Below are 18350 nucleotides of genomic sequence, written 5' to 3'. Positions count from 1 at the left end.
GCAATATTCATAATAATGAAATAAAATCAAATATTGATATAAGGATAAAATAGAAAAAAAAAATTAGAGAAGTTCAAGAGGGGAATCCCCTTTATATATAAAATAATATATAGATTAAAAAATATTTAATTATGAAAATTAAGCTAATTTATTATTTTATAAATTTCTGTTCATATTTTATCAACCCATTTAGATGGTGTGTTTTTTCAAAGTTCTTCCTCCAACAATATTTTATAAAAATAGCTATTGACACCTCACTAAAATAATATTACTTACTCATGTATATATAAAAGTATAATTGAAAAATAAATATACATTTATGTATATGCTAAAATTACTCGTATATTTGTGTTACACTTGCTCTATTGAGTGATGAAAAGTGCTACCACTTTACCACTTTCATCAACATCAAAAAACACGATGAATTGGTTTTGTTAGTAATCTTTGTAGGGAGAAAAAGGTAGAACAATTCTCCCTTTTCTATTTTGGTTAGAGTCTTCCTCTAACGCTCTCCGTCACTCATCACATGCATTCTAGATCAAAAACAAAAAAATTACACAAAATATTCTTGTGTGTATTCGCATAATATTGACATGAAAATACACCTAGAGAGAATGAAAAAGAGAGGAAAAAAAAGTGCGTGAAGATACAAAAGAACAAGTTTTGCAAAGAAAATAACAAATTTGTGGAGAAAAGAGAGGAGAAATGAGAGACAAATAAATATAATGATAAATAATATATAATCATAAAAAGTGTAACAAAGAAGTTGGGTAGAGTGAAGAAGAGAATGTGCATATAATGACGTTTCGAGAGAGATTCTTGAATGACGTAAGGAGAAAGAGAAAAAAATGGGGTTGAAAGAAATTTTTTTTGATTGAATAACTCATGATTCCCTAATTGCAATTTCGAATTATGTTTACCATTACTCCATAATTCATAATTTAAAATTTAAAATTTAAAATTTATTTTTTAAAAATAAAAAAGTCACAAGACAAATATATTCTCTCATATGTTTTTAAAATAATAAAATAAAATATAAGTATAAAGATAAAACAAAAATAAAATAAAATGACGGTTCATAAAGAAATTCTCTTTATATTTTTAAATAATAAAATAAAATATAGGTAAAAATAATAAAATAAAATATAGGTATAAAGATAAAATTGAAATAAAATAAAATAAAAAAGAAATCCTATTTATACAAGTATAGATTAATCTCCATTATCTTTTATCTTTATTTTAAAATTAATATTAATCTTATATCTTTATTTCAATTCTTTTTTATACAAAATTCTTCTCAAAGGTAACTAAATAGACATATATATTAAGCATTATAATAGGATTTTTATAAGAGAATTAAGAACTATAATTTAAAATTGCAGATTTATCTTCTATGTGTCAGCTGCATATTTTGGAATTACAAACGCAATTTTTACAATATTTCTTGCATGATTAGGAGGATTTGTTGTATATAGTTTTTTGAATTATTTTAGTGACTTTTATTGGTCTTAATTATTAATTATAGTTAATTTTAAAACTGTATTTTATAAAATATCTCATATATTTGAATAAAACTTATTAAATTTCTTTAGAATAAATAATCCAAAAGTCACCATTGAAATATACTGAATTTAGCAGAGATAAAAGATATAAAAGTGGAAGAAGTAAAAGAGTCCAAATTAAAAATACAAATGTCAAGAAAATCTGGTTTTATAAATTGTGCAGATTTTGTAAATTGTGATTGAAATATAAAACAAAATTTGGAACCCGTTCAGACTGCAAGAAGGAGGTGCAGGTAGGAAGACTGGGGTGCAGAAGTAATTGTCTTCACTTTTTCATCGTCACAAACCAACCGTTGTCGTTTGATCTGATGTCTTAGGTTCCCTTACGTTTTCGCCAGCAAATATCGCAGTCCTTCAAATTCGTCGCGAAATCTGAACCCTTTTACCGTCTCTGCGAAATTGCTCCCAAACATTTGACTCAAGTACTTCTCCAACAATCAATTTATCATTTTCAAATTCAACATTTTTTCACGTAAATTTGATACCTTTTCCTTTTCTTCTTGGGGACATAACAGATTTCGTTTACTGGTCAAAAGGGAAAAGCAAGGAGCCAAAATCCATGGAAACGCAGTATGAGGAACTCGCGACAGAAGACTCTATTCTCGACAGTTCCTCAGAAGATGTTGTGGGTAACTTGAAAAGTTTCATAAAGTTATAATATTTGTTGTGTTTTTTTTTTTTTGGATTCTTAAAAATCAAGTTTATAGTGAGTGTGAAGTGTGATTGCTTTTGATTATTCTAGGAGGAGGAGGAGATAGAGAAGGAGTTAGCTGATGTAACGTTTGAGGAGCTGCAGAAAGCACGATCGAATGGGGCACATGCTTTTTTCCAGAAACCCAAAGAAGACAAAAAGTTAAAAAGGGCTAACAAGAATAGGTATTGTAATTGTAACAGTTTAATAGAGTTTTTCTTTTTAATTTTGATTCTTTTGTCCATGAAACCTCATGCAAATAAATTTTTAATGTTTTACTAGGCCTATGGAGGCCAGTAGCAAGAAGCCAGTTTCTGCTTTTAGAGAGGCCATCCAAGCTCCAAAGAAGGTAGGTTTATTTGTTCCTGGTAAAGAGTGTAACTTTCTATTAATTTTTTTCTTTAAATTTATGTTGCTGCCTTTCATTAATTTGTTGAGTTGTAATTTTAACTCCTCAAATTCTGAGGCCTGGTAGAAGCTTGCATATCCTTTTAATATTTTTGATCTACTAGGCTACTACCCTGCAGTGCCATTTGCAAGATTATGTAGAGTAGGAAGACCAATTGCAGTATTTTACTTGTTTGCTTTATACATGCACACACATTCTCACATATAAGATTTTGGGTGTCATGTGTGTAAACTTTGGATATGAGATGGGTTAAGTGAGTTATTGCAATGCCTCTTGCCACGTTAGTGCTTATTAGAAGTTTTAAAATGTTTATGCTGGTGCTATGATGTTGAATTGTGGAAGTTATGTTAAATTTGAAAACTGATATGATTAATGATCTTTTCATTTTATATATCTGTATATTATTCTGACTTTCTATACTATTAATAATGTCAGGTTGTACGTGATCCACGATTTGAATCTCTTTGTGGTACACTTGACCCTGAAGGGTATGTTCAACTCAGGACATGTGTTCTTTATTCTTCTTTTTCTTTTTCTTTTTAATGTTGTCATCATGTACACTTGTTTAGTTGCAATCATCATTATAAACTTCAAGCAATTTCATCATTTCATGCTACTTTTGGGTTGTGCTAGTTCTGGTTGCCTTTGCTATTTTAGAGCATGTCTAGTCAAGTGTCACTACTTAATATCTTAAGAAGATGCTAGTTCCGATCTTATGGAGGAGTCAACATAGTGAGAACGGTTTAAAGCAGTGAAGAGAAACATGTAAATTTCAAATGAATGACTTTCTTATGTCAGGAAATTTTAAACAGTAGTCAAGTTTTTAATAATCCTTGTTGTAGGTAATAATCTTTTCGTTCTCATAAATAATTATCTTTCTATATTTAAGGAACTTCTGATATCCTTACTTCAAACATATTATGCCTCTACTATGTTGAAGGATCCTTATGTTGTATCTTAGTGCATAACCAAGTAGTTTCAAAGTATTGATAAATGTCAGAACCATGACCTTATCTTAATAATTCTATATTTGATTCAGCACCCGTATTCAAGAACGTTTGTGAGATATGATGTTTGCCTTACTATAGGAATGCGGGGGAGATATATTGAACATCTGTTTGATTGTCTAGTTCTCGAAGTGCTTCTCACAATGTCTGTCCTTTAGGTCTGTAGTTTTTGGTTGGGATTTTTATTTAACTACATAATTGATAGTTTCTAGCCTAGGTCGCAGGCTCATAGCATTTGCTTTCTATGGATTTTATTTCATGATTACGGGTAACAGGACTATATTTATACTATTTATATGAACAATTTAATGCAAAAGGTTTATGTTATTGGTTCATTTTAAACAGTGCTTTCAACTAAATTTGGAAACTTCTCTTGTAATATATGTACTTGGACTTGCAGGTTTAGGAAGAGGTATAATTTCTTATATGAAAACGATCTTCCTGCTGAAAGACAGGTAATCTTCCAGATAATATGTGTAGAAATTTTTGTAGGGCTCATTCTATGAACTCTGATTATATAATCTCGCTATGCCAGGCTCTGAAGAAGGAATTGAAAAAGTATAAAGATCCGAAGCGCATAAGTGAAATAGAAGAACATATATCATGGATTGTACGTAGTTGACTTTTACTAGTTTGTCTTCTACCTCCAAAACTATGACATTTATTGATTTCCTCGTCATATTTACATGTTTTTTTCAGGATAAACAAATGAAATCTGATTCAAGGAAGAATATTGATACGCAAATATTGGCTAGGCATAAAAAGAAAGAGAGAGAAGCAGCAAAGGAGGGGAAACGTCCTTTTTATATAAAAAAATGTAATCCTTCCTGCCATGCTCTCTTTTTCATTCACAAACAGATAACTACATATTAAATGAATTAGTGAAGCATCACTATAGATGCTGACATCCTTTTCCATTCCTTGCAGCTGAAATACGGAAGCAAAGACTGTTTGAGAAATATAATAATCTCAAGGTATACATCTCTTAGAACATCTTTTTGTGTTTACCCTTACCCCCACCCTGTTATACTACTTGTTGATTGTCTTTTCTACTAAATCTATTTATTCATCATTTTAGTCATCTGGCAAACTTGAAGCATTTGTTGAGAAACGGAGGAGAAGGAATGCTGCCAAGGACCACAGATACATGCCGTATCGTAGATCTGGTGATGTGGAATAAATTTTGTACCTTTAAGACTCTTTCTTAAGCTATAAATATAATGGAATGTAGCACCAAAAAGAAAAATAATGTATGTTTTTGGCTGCCAGTTTTGGGGATGAAATATTGACGTTTGTTGATGATATTTGTTGTGTGACTCTTGAAGATTTACTAATTAGGGATTGAATTGCTGGCACTAGGCTACAAGGAAGTCTTTTGATTCTGTGTTATGTACTCATGGAAGGAATGTCTTTTCCGTTATCATTAAGTCTAAGTCGTTTGTTTTAGGAACCGTTTGTTTAAGATTTTGACTCAAAAGAAAATCTGAATATGAAAAAAAGCTTTTGTATTACTCTCAGATGCTACTTTGTTGAGTAGCTTTTGAAAGATATTTCATTAAACGTGCATGCTACCAAATGTGAGAAGAGAGGTGTGTCTTTAACAAAACTCACCGTTGATGACTTGATTAACCAACTGCTTTGCACACTCAATTTGAAGATTCCTATAAACTTTTTAATGTTCTTTTCATGATGTCACCCGAGTGAAGAAAAGTATGACAAAGCTTCTTTGTTCATTTGCATCTTTGGAGAGATTCATGTTCAATCTCTCCAGATTTCAACCTGCAACTCCATAAATTTAAATATTCTAAATTTACCCTTCTGTTTTTGCATTTTGAGTCTCAGTTTAGATTGTGTAATTAAGAGACCTCTCGGATTATACAATCTGGAACATTAAACACATTATTTTAAAGTTCAAAACATATAATCTAAATATAAATTTGTATTTCGGAACATTCAGTGGAAAACACAATACACAAATTTACAGATCGAACAATCCGAAATACAAGTGAATTCAATGCATGAAGCATAATAATATTATAATAATAATATAGTTATTCCAATTTTATAAACAATAGTTATTTTAAATACATTGTTTATTTTGAAACTAACACAGAATCTATAAACAAAATATCTAGTAAGCACTACCGAACATAAATCTAACACACACAAAACAACACTAAAATATGTTTTTGCAAATCAAGGGAGTAAGACACCACTCAGAGTAAGAAAAACAAGGTAATGGTACCTTGAAAACGATCCACGATCCATCATCCCTCCTTTAAAGATTATCTTATTTTTGAGACTCCAAATTTCACTTACTATTGCGATCCAAATTGTCCCCCACACTGCATTAACAGAATTGGATGCGTTACGCAACCTAAATTGTTGAAAATGAAAATGCGAATCCGAGTGGTTCACAGACACCAAACCTAACCAAACATAACATTGACTCCAGACAACCCAAGCTAACCTGCACTTGAAGAACAAATGGCTGCATGACTCCTCTTCCAACTCGCACAAAACCTGTGAGTGATGAAATGAAGGGATCTATATAAAATAAACTTAAAAAAAAACTCTTATTATGAATAAATATTCAAATTGTAAATTAATTTTGGAAGGATAAATGTCTCCGTTAATAATGTATGTATACAAGTGACTGTTTATAGATTTTTTCTCAAAATAAGTCTAACTTTTTAGAAAAATTATAAAATAAGAGTTTTTTTAAAATTATTTATGAATACGAGTTGAGAGTTCTTAATTATTAACATAATTTGTCAATAAATAGATAAAAATAGATTTTTTTTGTTATAATTTTTTTTTATGCACTTGGATTTCTTTTTAAATTTTGTAGTTTTCTTATTGGAAATTGAATGAAAAGAATTTCCTGTTCACTTCATTCTCTCTTTTTTTCATTATCAGATAATGGCATCTCTTTCTCTTCCCTCCACCATTTTTCTTTTTAAAAAATAATCAATAATTATTTAATATTTGAATTCTTTTTAATCAACATTAGTTAATGGAAGGGAAAGGACGAGACTTTTCTTAAATATTGACTATTAAAAGAAACATAATCTACGTTCATTAATAATTTTTGTAAACAAAGTTATCTATAAATATAAAAAAAATCCACTGAAAAAGTCACAGGGTTTTATAAAATAAAATAAACATATTTATATTATTTAAAAAGTAAACAAATTCACTAAAAAAGTAAAAAAAAGTCAAATTTTAAAACACACTCCATAGTCTCCTTTTAAAAAATGAGATTAAAAAACAAAAAGTTATGTAAAATTTGAAAACGCAATTTACCACCTCTAGCCATATTTAAAAGAATTTTGATAGGGTTTTATAAATTGAAATTAAGATATTGAATTTGTTTGTTTTTCCCTTTCCCTCCTTCTTTTCTCTCAACCGAACAGTCGCTCCACCACATGGAGGCAGCCGCAGAACAGCCATTGTTAAGGCCCTCACCACACCCGTACTCTTTCTTCCTTGTCCTTGCCACGTCACCAATCATTGACAGTTAAAATATTAATATTTTATTGTAGATATAAAATATTTCACTTAAATTTAAGTGAAATTTCACTTAAATTTTTCTCAGTCAGATCAAAACACATCTTCATTTCTCACCATGATTGGTTGAAACATGCTCGAACCAACTAGTGATGAAGGGTGACAACGTTATAGAAAGTCTCTTCGTAATAGTTTTTCATAACAATCAGTTTCAATTTCCAACGGTCAATAACGGTCAGTTGTGTCTCTTAGTCCCTATATAATTCCCATGCATTCCACCTATATTATCTATTATTCTTTTTATCTTTGTTTCAATTACCGACAAATCGTGTCAGAAGTTAATATTCTCAGTGGCGGCGCTGCTTTCCAGCGCCGCTACTACACACATTTTCCACCGTGATTAAGTGTTTTGTGTCTTCAATGCATCCATGGATAACAATTGGAATAACTCCTCCGACTTATTTGACAACAGTCCACTTATTAGTAACTATATCGAACCAGACCCCGCACTTGTCTATATATTCAATGACCAACCCAATGTACTGCCGCAGCAACGAAATGCAGAACAAAATGATCCTTTTGTGGTTGAACAGGATCATGTTTCCTTCACTGGTTTAACCATTGAAGATGTATCCACTCATAGCGATAATGATATCACCACAGGAGGAGTTTCTAAATTGGATCAGGGGGGTTGGTCGATGAGAAAGCGTAAATTTTCCTTCATGGATTCAATGATTGAAGATCATCCCATGCATGACAAAGATAATTTTCCCAACGGAGAAAATATGAGTGCACACATAAATCTAAACCAACTTCGAGTTTGGCCTCCCGCACCATTTGATATTGATATTGACACTTCCTTTGACCCGTTTCTTCATAACTTGATCGACCGGGACATCTCAATTTTCGATCTATCCAATGATGAACTCGTTTCACCCTCCTTGCAACAAAATGCATTGCCCCAACACCAACAGCAAGTGCCACAAAATGCACTTTCCAAACAACAAAATGCGCTGCCCCAACTCCTGCATACACTGCCCCAAAGCCAAAATGTTTATCAATTTGGCGTTGAACAGATTCATGTTCCCATCCTGAATCCAACGTTCCAAGAACAATCCTTGCATGTGAATTGTAATTTTACCACAGGAGGAGAAGTTCCCAACATCGACGTGGGTAACCAATCCATGGCTGAACATCCATTGTTAAGGCATGGTATACTGAACGAGGAAGACGTGATCGCAATTGATCATTGGCCCTCGTCATCAAAGTTACTATCTTGCTCTTGCTGTCAAATTCTTAGACAAATAATTCACACAGATGGTAATTATTAAGTTTTGAATACAATATGCACCCAAATATATTTAATTTTTCCGCCATATTTTTTGTCTTGTTTTCATTTTCTTCAAATTCTAAATACTGGCAGGTTTTAAGTTTGAAAAGCTAGAGATTCATGGATCGCTCGGGGTGATTGGCCACGCGATATTCCACATTCAGGATATGACACCAGGGGGTGAACCTCCAAGAGAAATTTATCAAATGATAGAGTAAATTCTAACTTCCAAGTGTGGTGCTGCTATTTATTTAGCATGTGTTGAAGTCATAGTTTTTAGTTCCTATCTGCATTTATTAATTAACCTTCATCTTTTTCTGTATTACCAGTTTGTGCGGCAAAAGCATAGAACAAATAAGGAGTTTCCTGGCAGCGTACTGCAAGGATCAGACAAGATTAGGGCTCGTTACTCTTGATGATCCGTTGTCTTCGTATTATGATACCATCTGCACTGGACTTGATTGGGTTGAACATTATAATGACGGAGACGATGACTTGAGTCCACGTTGGTCTTCTTCTCTTAACTGTCACATTTTCTCTTCGACCAATCATGACAATTTCACCCTTCAATCGTGTTTCCTGAGTTTTGAATTTATTTTTTTTGTAGCTAATAGCACAGAGCCTGAGTCTGATTCTGAGCCCGAACCCGAGCCCGAGCCCGAGCCTGAGCCTGAGACTATTCCTGAGTCTGATCCTGTTCCTGAGCCTCATAATGGAGAGGCTTCAACTACTAAGCCTAAGCCTAAACGTAATATGGCAGTTCAGGTAGTACATTTTGTGTTTCTTAAGATGTTTTGCGTAACGTACTGGTTTTAAATGTTTTATCTCTTTTTTTGCCTTACACAGAGGAAGAGAGTACCAAAGATGACAATGAATGATTTGAGCCCTTTCTTCCATTTAACTATTAGGGATGCAGCGGATAAACTGGATGTAAGCGACTCTGTGGTGAAGAAAATCAGCCGCTTGGGAAACTTGAAAAGGTGGCCCCAAAGAAAGGTTTGCATGCATGCAATCTCTCCTTTAACTTGGTTTTTGTTCTTTGATTTTTGGTGGATTGATCACTATTTGTGTTGAACATCATCGTCATGTGTCTTGATATGCTCAGCTGCAAAGCCTTGCGAAGGATGTGAGAGTTCTGAGAAAAGCACTGAATTCACCCTATGAAGGGACAAGCAAGAGAGTTCGACAAGAAATTCAAAGACTCCAGCGAGAAATGGTTGCAGTTTGTGGTGGAGTTGCCCCAACCGGAATAGAAATGCTCCAATTGGAAGAAGAATAGTGTTATAGGGTTAGGGTTATTCCGTTCTTTAATACTTTTAGATTAGTTCACGGTGGTGATGCATGTGGTGACTCTGAGTGTTTTTGTCGATGTTAAATTGTATTTTATTTATTTCCTTTGTGAAGTTACATTTTGTAATAAGTTATCTTGCATGAAACTATTAATTCTGTCATAACTAATTCCTTTTTAATTTTATTCTTAAGATTAATTCTAATAAAGATATTGATTTTTATTATTATGTAATAGAAAACAGGTGTTTCTAGATGGTAATGGTGATTTCTCTGATGAAAATTTCACTGACAAAAATGCAAGAAAATTATGTGTGATCCAGTATAAAAAACAGAAATAATTAAATGTAGAAAAAAATAACTAATTGAATTTAATAACCCAAAAATGTACTGTTATTATAATGTGTTTTATAATAATAAAAGAAAACAATAATTTAATGTTTTTTTTTAAAAATAATAATGTTTTCATGTGTAGCTTATTAGTTGTTCTATTTATCTATATTGTTTTATTTGTTTTTTCAGTATCTCGAAGTATATATATGTAACTTAACTTTCAATTATTATGAATCTTTAAAATATCAATATATTTTTTTCAAAATATTTTAATAAATATTGAAATAAATAATTAAAATAAAAAAATTAGTTATAGGGTTAATATTTATTAGTTAATGAGTTCATTATAATATAATCATGAAAGTAGAAAAAAAATTACTCATATTTTTTTATATATTGTGAACTCAATTTCCTTACATAAGCTAAAAATAAGTCTAAACGCCATAGATACTTTTAAAATATTTGTTATATGGCTTATTTTATTATATTTTTCTATAACTTTTTATATAAATTAAATAATTTGATAATTTGTGTGCTTATTTTATATATTTTTCTATAATTTTTTTATATAAATTAAATAATTTGATAATTTGTGTCTCCTTTGTTATTTAGCCAGCTAATACTAAACCAAGTAGAGGATGCTCAAGCCCATGAAGCCCAAGCCCAACAAGGGGCCCAAGCCCAACGAATCACTAAGAGCATGGCAAGAGCTTTGGGACAAGAGTATAATAAGAGATGGCTCTTCTTATTTCTTTTATAGAATAGGGGTGCGGATGTAATAAATATGTGTAAGTAGTAAGGGAGGCTAGGGGAGTGTAGATAGGAGTTAGGAGGTGCCAAACTAGGAAGGAAAGTCACACTTCCTTCATGCACTAGTTGGCGCCGAATTTGACTCTCATTTGAGGCACATTTGGCTTTGTATTTCAGCACCTTATAGGCTATAAATAAAGGTGCTGCCCTTGTACAAATCAGATTTGGAATTTAAAGTAGAGAGACTATACTCAAATTTAGAGAGAAATTGTGAGTCTTGAGTCTTTTTCTTCCTTTGCCTTATCTTGTGAGCAATGGTGAGCTTCAAGTGGCGGCACTCCTTCACTTATCTTGGGACAAGGCTCCAAGTGGCGTGAATTGCTTCTCCAAGTCTCAAAATCCAGCAAGCTCCTTTCTATAAGTGTTCTTTTTTCATTTCTGCAATTTTCATTCGGTAGTTTCTTAGTTACTAGTGTTTCCTTTCATGTGTACCGATTACAATTTGTGTTTCTAGCTTTGTTTCCATTTTTCTGTTCGGTGCAGTAGCTTTCCTTTTCATTTCTGTTCGGTTGTTTAATTCTGTTCTTCATTCTTTGTTGTTGATTCCATTTGACAATATATGGACTTCCATATAAGCTTTGGTTTGGTGCAAAGTCTTAGTGAGTTCTTGAATTAGAACATTGATAGTGTCATTTCATGACCAACTCAAGTTGCTCCTAAGAATGTCAAAGAATCATGTATTCTTGTTGTTGCATTCACATATACAATATATATATATATACACGCGCGCATACATATAAGATATATAATATTTTTAAACAAAAATTAGGATTAAAGATAATGTAAGATCGATATAGTGATAAATATTTTAATTACTAATTTTAGTCACTAAATAGTGATTAAAGTTTTAGTTGTCGATTTTTGTTAATTATTAAACTAATCATTAAATTAATTAATGATTACTTCTTTCATTTAACTATTAAAATTTTGAGTAATATTTGTTTATTTTCTTTAAAAAAAATGTTTGGTTGGAATTGTTCTAGTTACTATTATACTAAATGGATGTTTATTCTAGTACGAGTTCTCTAATTTTCGTTCCTCACTTTACATGATGGGTGTTTAAAAATTTTATCCATTCTGAAATTTTGTCAAAACTTTGCCACAAATATTGTTGCACAGCTATCTATGCATGCTAGTCCATTCTTTTTAATTAAAATTTGGTTTATTTTTCAAATATTTTTCTTACCTTACCCTTAATATAAAAGGAAAAAGGATAAATAATTTCTTAAAATACAGAGCTTTTATGTAACTTCAGTGTGTAGAAAGATGAATATGAAATAACATGTTAAAATTTAGAAATTAGTGAATTTGAATAAAGCTATTAAATACATTAAGAAATAGTGGTTTGATCATACCATTTTTTTAAGTATCAATTTATAATCTAAATTGATTTGTGTTGTTAAGAATTTGATAGTTTAAACTTTCTTAATTAATTAAACATCAATTTAGAAACTAGTTTTTAATTTTTTATTAATAATAAAAATTACTTTATATAATTTTTTAGTCTTGATCCGATAATTTTGATCAAATAGTCATCTCCAATATGGTCGACGACCTAAATCATATACAAGTAGATTAAATGATTGGTGGTGTGATTGTGGTAACTTCCAAACTCTTTGACTTCCTTGTTGTCACGTTATTGTTGTTTGTTCATTTTGTCATTTACAAATGACGACATTCGTTGATCCAGTTTACAACTTCCACACGTTTAGGAAGGCATATCAAGTTGAATTTCATCTCGTTCGAAACAAAGAGTCGAGACAACCAGTTACAACTTTGCATAATGAAAATGATCAACCTATTTAGAACAAGCCAAAAAAATATTTTTACTGTCACAATGAAAATCCAACAAAGGAAATTATCCATTTAAACAAGAAAATCATCCTTTGCGATGTTGTTTTCATAAAATAATTAATATCATCTTAATGACTTATATTCAATAATTTAATTTATTCTTTTATACATTTATTTTAAAATAAATAAAAATACATGTATACTATTACTTTTTATCTATTATATAATCTATATACTTTCATTAACATTCATATTATATAATCTAAAATTTTATACATAAACCATATCCCACTTATTTATAATTGCATGAACCCTAAAATGTAATTTATAAACATAATTTAAATACTTTAAAAAAAAAAAAAACATATTTGTTAACTTTAACAATAACACTTTGTCCTGCTTATTAAATTTTATATTTGTAGGATTGATATTGAATAAAAAAATCTATAAGGCTTCGTTTGGATCCGCATGAGTATTGTGCACGACGACGGAAATAAGGAGGTGCTTCATGTTTGCTTCCACTGATGGAGGAGGGAGAAGGGAAGTGGAAAGGGAAGTTGGATGAATTTTTGAGCTTCTCATTGATGAAGAGAAAGCTCAAGGGGAGAAGAGAAAGCCAGCTAGACATCTCTAAATTACATTTTTACCCACAAAAGCTAATTAAAATCATTTAATTTTTTTAAATAAATTGTGTATACCCAAATAAATAATAATAATGTAAAGTATTATTAATACTATTAATATAAATATTAAAATAATAATAAGATTTAAAATTAATTTATAAAATAATAATAATAAATGCAAATCAAATAATTTTAATAAAGAATAATAATAATAATAATTATTATTATTTTTATTTTATTTTATTTATATTAAACATTAATAATTTTATTAATAATAAAAAATATATATATAATTATTTATAAAAAAGAAATTTATATAATAATAAATAATATTAATCATCTAAAATACTTAATTAATTTTTTTTATATATTTCTATATATAACATAACATAATTTAAAAATTCACATATAATATTAAAATTATGTAAATAAATGAACTTAAATAAAAAATAAATTTTAATTAATAAAATGTTAAATAATAAAATTATAATTTAATTTTAAATTATAATTAACTAAAATATGAAATAGGATTAATCATTATTTTATTTTTTTTATATACAAGGGTAAAATTGTAATCTTACAAACTTTACTATTCAAAATGATTTACAATATTCTTACAACTATCACATCACTCACAAATTTCAAAAAACTTTCTTCACATATCTACTCTAACATACCCTAATCCAAACAACCTCAACTTTCTTCACACTTCCACTCCCACTCACCCTCAAATTTCCACTCCCCCACACCCTCTAATTCAAACACACCCTAATTGTGTATAGTGTGATCAATCTCCACTCCTCGTGTAAGTCGTATCTGTGTAGAATCAAATTTTGTATAGTTTGATATATGAAAAGTTTAATAACATAACTAAGGAAAGTTATTTTCAAAATCTGCACATAATAAAATTTCTAAATTATTCAAAATCTTAAATAAACACAAATTCTAACTTATTTTATATCATACTTGAATAAAAATCTCAAATAAATACAATTTTAAATTTTTTAAAAATCCTAAATAAATACAAAATCTTAAATTATTTTATTTCTTATTTAAATACAAAAATTAAATAAATAAATTTGTTAAGTTTATCAAAATCTTAAATAAATATAAATCCATAACTTTTTAACATTCTTAAATAAATATAAAAAATCAATAAAAATCCTAAATTATTCAAAATTATAAACAAATCCATACCCTAAATTATTTAATATCTTTATTAACTAAAACCTAAAATTAATAAAAATTTTACATTTTTCAAAATCCTAAATAAATACAAATCATAAATTATTTTATTTCCTACTTAAATAATAATCTTAAAATAAGTATAAAATCTAAATGATTTATCATTCACTTAAATAAAAATATGAAATAAATTAAATTACTAAATTATTCAAAATCCTAAATAAATAAAAAAATCCAAATTTTTTTAACGTCATTCTTAAAAAAAATAGAAAATCAATAAAATTCTTAAATTATTCTAAATTCTAAATAAATCCATATCCTAAATCATTTAATGTCATATTATTAACTAAAAATGTAAAATTAATAATTTTTCTAAGTTTTTCAAAATTTTAAATAAATACAAATTATAAATTATTTAATTTTCTACTTAAATAATAATCCAAAATAAATACAAAATCTAAATGATTTATGTTCTACTTAAATTAAAATATGAAATAAAATAAATTTCTAAATAAACAAATTTCTAAATTATTCAAACTTTTAAAATAATATAAATTATAAATTATTTAATGTCATACTTAAATAATATATTTAAAATAAATAAATTTTTAAATTATTCAAAATCTTAATAAATACTAATTCTGGATTATTAATGTCTTACTCAAATGAAAATTTAAAATAAATAAAATTTATAAAATATCCAAAATCTTAAATAAAGACAAGTAGTAAGTTATTTAATGTCATACTTAAATAAAAATTTCAAATAAATAAAATTTTAAATTTTTTAAAATTTTAAATAAATATAAAATCTGAAATTATTTTATTTCTTACTTAAATAAAAATTTAAATTAACTAAAATTTCTAAGTTTTTCAAAATCCTAAATTAATAAAACTCAAAAAATTTGTAATGTCATTCTTAAAAAAAATCTAAAATAAAATAAATTGTAAAATTATTCAAATTTTTAAATAAATACATGTCCAAAATTATATCCTAAATTATTTAATATCATTATCCAAGTTTTTCAAATTTTTAAATAAATACAAATTCTAAATTATTTTATTTCCTACTTAAATAATAATAATAATAATAATAATAATAATATAAAACAAATACAAAATCTAAACGATTTAATGTTCTACTTAAATAAAATATGAAATAAATTAAATTACTAAATTATTCAAAATCCTAAATAAATACAAATTATAAATTATTTAATATCATGCTTAAATAAAAAATTACAATAAATAAAAATCCTAAATTATTGAATGTCATACTTAAATAAAATTTTACAATAAATAAAATTTATAAATTATTTGAAATAATAGAAAATTATAAATCCTAAATTACTGAATTAAACAAAAATTTACATTAAATTAAATTCTTAAATTATTCAACTTTTAAACAAATACAAATCATAAATTATTTAATGTTTTACTTAAATAAAATATCTAAAATAAATAAAATTCTTAAATTAATCAAAACCTTAATAAATACTAATTCTGGATTATTTAATGTCCTACTTAAATGAAAATTTTAAATAAATAAAATTTCTAGAATATCCCATACTTTTCTCAAAACTAATTTTTATAGTTGTCTTCCGCACTTTGTCATAGATTCTTCCCAAACTACCATTCTATGTTTTTGAGATTATACTAACTTTAAATTCTTTGTTACAACTGCATTTGAAAAACACTCTTAAGAACACGCTGCTTATTGTGTAAATACAAGGATAAAAAAATTTGTAGGATTTAAAAGTTAACAAAGTATCATCTATAGTCTTATAACAATTTTAAAATCAAACTTTAATAATAATTATATTAAATAATAAATGGACCAGCTCATGTCATAATAATAATATGCAAGAAAAAATTATGATTAAAAAAGCAACTGTTATACATTACGTCTAACAAATAATGTTTAATTAATTACTTATTTATTTATATACGACTTTTAAAAAGGAAATTTTTTAAAAAAATATTGTTTCTACAATTTTTTTAACAAATAAATTAATTGTTTAAATATGACTAACATCTGACTTATAATTATAATTAACATTATGTTTTAAAATTACGAAATAAAACTCCATAAATAATTAATATAATATATTCCTTTCGTGTGCAATGAATTTTTTTTTTAATAAAAGCATAAAGTTATAAGGCAAATCCTGAATGTTTATTCGAACAAAAAATTTCAAAATTTTTTAGTTAACCCTAAAACCAATGTATACTTAATATATTTCAATGAAACACAAACATAAAGTTTTGTCATGTCTCATTAACACAATTTGTTGAAGTAAAAACTAAAAGCAAAAACTTTTACACGTGGCGCTATAAGGCACACTTCCTAAATGGTTTTTGGAACAAAAAGAACCCAAACTCTTCAGCTAGCCCTAAAACGAACCTATACTTAACACGTCTCACTTCCACAATTTTTTGAAGAAAAAAAATAATATTTCACTAAAAGCATTAACTTTTACACGTGGCACTATAAGAAACTTCATGCGTGTTTCATGGAACAAAAAAGACCCAAATTATTCACTAGACACAAATTAGAATAATTTATTTATATATTAATTTCATCTTTCAGATTGTTAATAGTGAAATATAGGTAGTGTACGGTAACCGCAGTTTTGTGAATTTTTGGTTTATTGTTTTCTATTTCATTTATGTTGTCTTGCTATTTAACTGATTATTAAGCATAATTTGTGTTGTGATTTAAGACTCTTTTATAACCTTAATTTTGATCATAGTGGAGCTTAATTGAGTGACTTGTATCCGTGGTTTTTACTTCTCACATTGAGAAGGTTTCCACGTTAAAATTTCTATGTCTTCCTTAATGTGTTTTTGTTGCTATCATTATTTGTTATTGCTCCTCACAGGTTCTTGCAAGTTGGGTTGCATTTCTTTCCCGTGCAAAACATAGGTTAGAAAAACTAGGAGTGGAGATAGAAGAATTTATGTATGTTAAAGTACCTCAAAGAAGATGATCAAATGGTTTTTTAAGCAGATGTCAACATACCAAATAATGTTTTTACATAATTGTTTATTGTTACTTACTTTCCTAAATTTTGTGTCAATTTCTTGATACTTGAACAATTTATTTATTTACGTGTAATATATTTATCTTTATGCATTGTTTATATTAATTTTAATATGTTTAGTTTTTTTGTTTATTCATACATGTTGATGTAAATTTCTTATATATTAATATTTGCTTTGCAATTTATTTATTTATTTAAATTTACATGTATATATACATATATATATATATAATTATGTAAATTATATTTTTATACAAAATAGTGAAAGAAAACACGTTAAATAAATCAACAAAACTTCTATAAGTATAATGACATCAAAGAAGACTATAAAATTGTTTTTGAAAGAGAAGTTAACCTACCAAATAATGAAATTCGTCTCTTAGAATAAATCATTTTTTTTTACATAACTGTTTATTGTTACTAATTTTCCTCGAAATTTGTGTATGTGTATTATTTATGTTTATATTAATTTTATTATGTTTAGTTGTTTATTTATTCGTATATGCTTATGTATATTTCTTATATATTAATATTAGCTTTGTAATTTTTTTTATTTATATTTACATTTATAATTATATATATATATAATTTATATAAATTATATTTTTATACAAAAAAAGTGAAAAAAAAGTGTCACATAAATCAACAAAATTTGGAATGGGATTGAAGAATTGTTGTATGTTAAATGACTTCAAAGAAGACGATAAAATTGATTTTGATAGATAGGTTAACATACCAAATAATGAAATTCGAATTATTCGACTTGTA

The 18350-nt window shown here is 27.6% G+C and overlaps 2 protein-coding genes across 5 annotated transcripts; both read left to right on the top strand.

The window, feature by feature from the left end:
• Positions 1 to 1750: 1750 nt before the first annotated feature.
• On the top strand, positions 1751 to 5119 carry LOC137821909 (uncharacterized). 4 transcript variants are annotated; one of them, XM_068626705.1, is made up of 10 exons: positions 1751 to 1984; positions 2078 to 2187; positions 2305 to 2438; positions 2536 to 2602; positions 3098 to 3150; positions 4070 to 4124; positions 4205 to 4279; positions 4369 to 4486; positions 4597 to 4643; positions 4748 to 5119. In XM_068626705.1, the coding sequence occupies exons 2-10, from the start codon at positions 2122 to 2124 to the stop codon at positions 4847 to 4849; spliced, it is 717 nt and encodes a 238-aa protein (XP_068482806.1). In that variant the 5' UTR covers positions 1751 to 1984; positions 2078 to 2121; the 3' UTR covers positions 4850 to 5119. The 4 variants fall into 4 exon arrangements, with proteins under 4 accessions (XP_068482806.1, XP_068482809.1, XP_068482808.1 ...); XM_068626708.1 differs by having other exon boundaries at positions 1779 to 1984; positions 2099 to 2191; XM_068626707.1 differs by having other exon boundaries at positions 1779 to 1984; positions 2078 to 2191.
• Positions 5120 to 7607: 2488 nt separating this feature from the next.
• LOC150025189 (RWP-RK domain protein) lies at positions 7608 to 9788 on the top strand. The gene is made up of 6 exons (XM_090295659.1): positions 7608 to 8499; positions 8603 to 8723; positions 8839 to 9014; positions 9117 to 9274; positions 9356 to 9505; positions 9615 to 9788. Exons 1-6 carry the CDS (start codon positions 7608 to 7610, stop codon positions 9786 to 9788), a joined length of 1671 nt encoding a protein of 556 aa, XP_090151785.1.
• The last annotated feature ends 8562 nt before the right edge of the window (positions 9789 to 18350 follow it).

This window comes from Phaseolus vulgaris, chromosome 9 (assembly GCF_051622355.1).
Source record: "Phaseolus vulgaris cultivar YP4 chromosome 9, ASM5162235v1, whole genome shotgun sequence".
NCBI lineage: Eukaryota > Viridiplantae > Streptophyta > Magnoliopsida > Fabales > Fabaceae > Phaseolus > Phaseolus vulgaris.
Note: the sequence above shows the minus strand (reverse complement) of the source record. Positions and strands in the feature narration are given on the sequence as shown.